Source organism: Cyprinodon variegatus, unplaced genomic scaffold (genome assembly GCF_000732505.1).
Source record: "Cyprinodon variegatus isolate N-32 unplaced genomic scaffold, C_variegatus-1.0 Scaffold1561, whole genome shotgun sequence".
In the NCBI taxonomy this organism is placed as follows: Eukaryota; Metazoa; Chordata; class Actinopteri; order Cyprinodontiformes; family Cyprinodontidae; genus Cyprinodon; species Cyprinodon variegatus.
In genome coordinates this window covers 26,676-30,578 of record NW_015152014.1, presented here as the reverse complement: position 1 = coordinate 30,578, position 3,903 = coordinate 26,676, and the positions used below count along the sequence as shown (strand labels likewise).

Sequence of the window (3,903 nt, the reverse complement as noted above, 5' to 3'; positions counted from 1 at the left end):
TCTCTTTCTGCAACTTCTCATTCTTGCAAGACTTAAAAATAGAAAAACTCTCAGAGAACGCAGATCTCCGCAAAGCAGTAAATTATACCCCTTATTGGGATCAGCAGATTAAAAGGCATGGCTAACCTGTTCTGTGTTTTTCTCTGCAGTATAATACTTCTGCACCTTTTGAGTACCATGCTGAAGCTGTCAGTAGTCACTGCTGCCACCATCTAGTTTAGAGACGAACTGCTTGTTCCACCAAATGTTAAAGAATCCTTTAAAAAAATCCTGCATCAGGATTATGATGTGGATCTGTGCCAAAATGTAACTAATTGCTCCTTGGACTGATGTGCACCTTTGGTAAAAATGCGTTAAAGTCTTCATTAATTATAAAATGATCCTGTACGCAGACAGAGAAGCAGAAACATGACCCCCATGATGGAAGTAATAATCAGTGGTGACTGAATGGGGATCCTAAATTTCCTTTTTGTTAACTAAAACTGATTTTTTTTTTTATTCTCAATCCCTATGTCAAACTCACAAAAGAAAGTTTATACCAGGGATAAAAGGTTGTTGTTGTTTTTTTTTCAGTGCCTTATCTTTTGATTTTACAGATTCCCAACAAATAAAGGTCTGTTTGTCTTTTAGTTACCTGTCTGATCCAGTTTGAATGTATTTTGATTGTGGATTAAACAGTCAAGCAGGCTTATATCCTTTTATTTACTTGGAGACTGGTTCCATTTTTATTGAATTCTGTAATATGATGAGAAACACCCTTTATTCTTTAAAGTAACATTGCAATCTTTACTCACACAGACCGACCAAAGACCTGCAATGTGTCACTGAGTCCCCGGGGTAAAGTGGAGGAGGGTAAACCAGTGACTCTGACCTGTAGAAGTGATGCTAACCCAGCAGCTCAATACACCTTCTACAAGCATAATCATTCGCTTACTGTTGGATCTGGAGAGGTTTATCCGTTCCACTCTGTAAGCTCTGAGGACAGAGCAAACTACTTTTGCAAATGTGAGAACAAATATGGAAACCATACCTCTTCCCCTCTGTTTCTGGACATTCTCTGTAAGTTTACCTTGTAAGGACTTCATGCATTTATACCAGGGAATACTTAGATTTCATGCTTGCTTAATATCCACTTTTTATTTTCTCAGACGCTCCAAAGCTTCCTGTTGTTTCAGTCACTCCTGGGGAGATCATGGAGGGAAGCTTAGTGACTCTTACCTGCCTCAGTAATGCAAACCCAGCAGCTAGTTACAGGTGGTACAGGGAAAATGACAACAACCCTCTGAGTTTAAGAGAAAACCTCAACTTAAACAATGTCAACTCATCTGCATCTGGCCGGTATTACTGTAGCGCCTGGAACAACCTCGGAAAAAAGACATCTACAGTCAATATTGATGTGAAATGTGAGCAGTAGCACATAGAAAACGTCTTTTGTATATTAATTATTACATTCCGGTTTAAGTATAAAATAACAGTTAAACAAAAATATCGACCATTAAATAATCCGAATCACTAAATCAACATTTGCAATGCAATTCTGGAGAGGTCACTTGTAATAATAATAATAATAATATAAGGGTTTATAAAACTGGACATACTGTATGCAATAAAAACTACTTTTTTGTTTTGCAGATGCTCCCCGATCTCTGTCTGTTTCAATTATTCCTGCTGGCAAAACTACGAAGGGCAGCTCAGTGACTCTGACATGTAGCTGTGACGCTAACCCAGCAGCTCTTTACGTCTGGTACAAGGAGGGGCATGAATCAGATAAAACTTCAGGACAAAACTTCATTATTGAAAACATACAACAAGAACACAGTGGAGATTATCACTGTAAAGTCCAGAACAGCCTAGGATATCAGAACGCCACCATATCTGTGATTGTTGTTGCAGGTAAACCTCTTCAGATCTATTGTAATGTTTCTCATTTACATCTAAATGATATGTCTACCATGTAGTTAGTGAAGCCTGAGGTTAAACACGGTCTGAGGAGAACAGGCACTGATTCAAGTTATATCAGCATTTGCTGCAGACCGATTTAGCTATACCTAAATAGAACTGGTAAGGAAGTTTGTTTTGCTGAATCAACTTTAACTCTCAATCTGGTTTGATTGCATTTCTCCTTATTCAGGGCCATCAAAGCTAGCAGTCATTGGAACTATGGTTTTTATTTTTCTGATTGTCATATTTCTCATTGTCTTCTTCTTATTGAGGTAAGAGGATTTATTCTGATCTATAGTTTTTGCATTGAACAACAGCTTTTCTTGCTGGGAGAGTAGATGAGACTAAGGAATTCTTTTCTAACAACCAGGAAGCAAAGATCCTCGATGCCCTCTCCTAAACCTGGAGAAAGCCCCAACAACATTGAACAGGTGAGGTTCAATATCCTCTTCACTGAACTGCATTATGATAATGATGCAGATACAACTGTTAGTTTGTTGTTAATGGAGATAGGAGTGCTAGAGGGAAATGTAATAAAACTTTCCATTAAAAAATTCAATAAGCCTTAGCCTTTTGATCATCCATCATAGGGTGACACCATTTAATCTCAGTAAATATGTTTGTTATTAGACTACTTGCATAAATATCTCACAGTGTGTTAGTAACAAACCAAGCAATCAACATATAGGTACAAGCACATCAAAACTAATTCATTCATGCATTACCTAATGGTGAATAAAGGGGAATGATCAAGGAAGTGAAGCCAAGAAGCAGAGACAAAAAAAGGTGAATTCATGTGTTCAGTCAGTGTTAACAAACCAAAGCAAACCTGCTTTACTTGAGTCGCAACTGCCCCTATGATGGGCATTAAAGCTTTTTTTTTTAAAAGCTGTCTTAAACACTGATTTTCACTTAAGTTTCACGTTTGAGCGAAAATTTCTAAGATTATGAAATGCATTTGTTTCTGCAGTGCCAACACACTCAGTCAGAAATACAGGAAGATGTTCAATATGCCAGCCTACGTTTCTTGAGGAGGCAGAGAGATCCCATCTATGCAAATTTACAACCCGCTAAAACTGGCAGATCTAATGAGGAGGAGGATGAGAATCCAGATGTAGAGTATGCCACTGTGAAATTTGCCACTGCTAATTTTGGCCAGAGGTAAGTAGACCTAAAGATCACTGTCAGTTACACACCATAAGTACCTTTTTCATTAGATTCATCTTCTGTAAGATCTGTGCTACAGATTTCCCCAAGTAAAATGGAAGAATAGAACAATTTTAAACTATTTATGCAGGGTTTTTGTTTCTTTTGTCACTGTTGTTGTCTTTTCAGAACTGAAGACCAAGAACCTGGTGAGGATGCGGTTGCATTGTACAGTGCAATCAATAAAATCAAAAGACCAAAGCCGGACAATTAACATGCATGTTGAGCAGACATTGACTGATTGACTTTAATGATCTCAAAGTGGAGAAATGTAGTCGTTACAGCAGCTCAAATAGTCAAAAAGAGAAGAAGAAGGTGCCAAAGGAAGAAAACTATAGAGGTATTCTTCTAGATCAGGGGTCTAACCTCTAGCTCACGAGCTACCAGTAGCTCTTAACTACCTGAATAGTTCTTCAAAGGGTTTTAAAAAAGCATAGTCTATTTAGCATTACATTGCAGCAAACAAGTTTTAGTGTTTTATAGGAAAACTGAGTTCTGCTCACCAAATCAGTAGGTAAAGGTAAGAACTTTGAAAATCTCTTCTTTTTATAACAAAATGTGCTTCCGTTAGATGAATTTTACCAAACATCAGTAGCTCTCTGCCACTTTCCTTGTGTAAAAGTGGCTCTTAGGGCCGAAAAAGGTTGAAAACTGCTGCTCTGAATGTGTTACCAAGCCTTTCCTTTTGTATTTCATCACCTGAAGCATCATTAGGTTGAACCAAAATGTCAACATTTAGCTTCCCCCTATAAATGT

At 37.7% G+C, this 3,903-nt stretch overlaps 1 protein-coding gene across 1 annotated transcript in view; it reads left to right on the top strand.

Moving 5' to 3' along the window:
• Window positions 1-2,217, top strand: part of LOC107103908 (B-cell receptor CD22-like) — a 5,934-nt gene extending 3,717 nt beyond the window's left edge. The window contains exons 2-5 of the mRNA XM_015403765.1: window positions 799-1,059; window positions 1,149-1,403; window positions 1,633-1,893; window positions 2,132-2,217. Of these exons, the coding sequence (XP_015259251.1) occupies window positions 799-1,059; window positions 1,149-1,403; window positions 1,633-1,893; window positions 2,132-2,217 (863 nt within the window). The remainder of the gene's footprint in view (window positions 1-798; window positions 1,060-1,148; window positions 1,404-1,632; window positions 1,894-2,131) is intronic.
• Window positions 2,218-3,903: the final 1,686 nt, after the last annotated feature.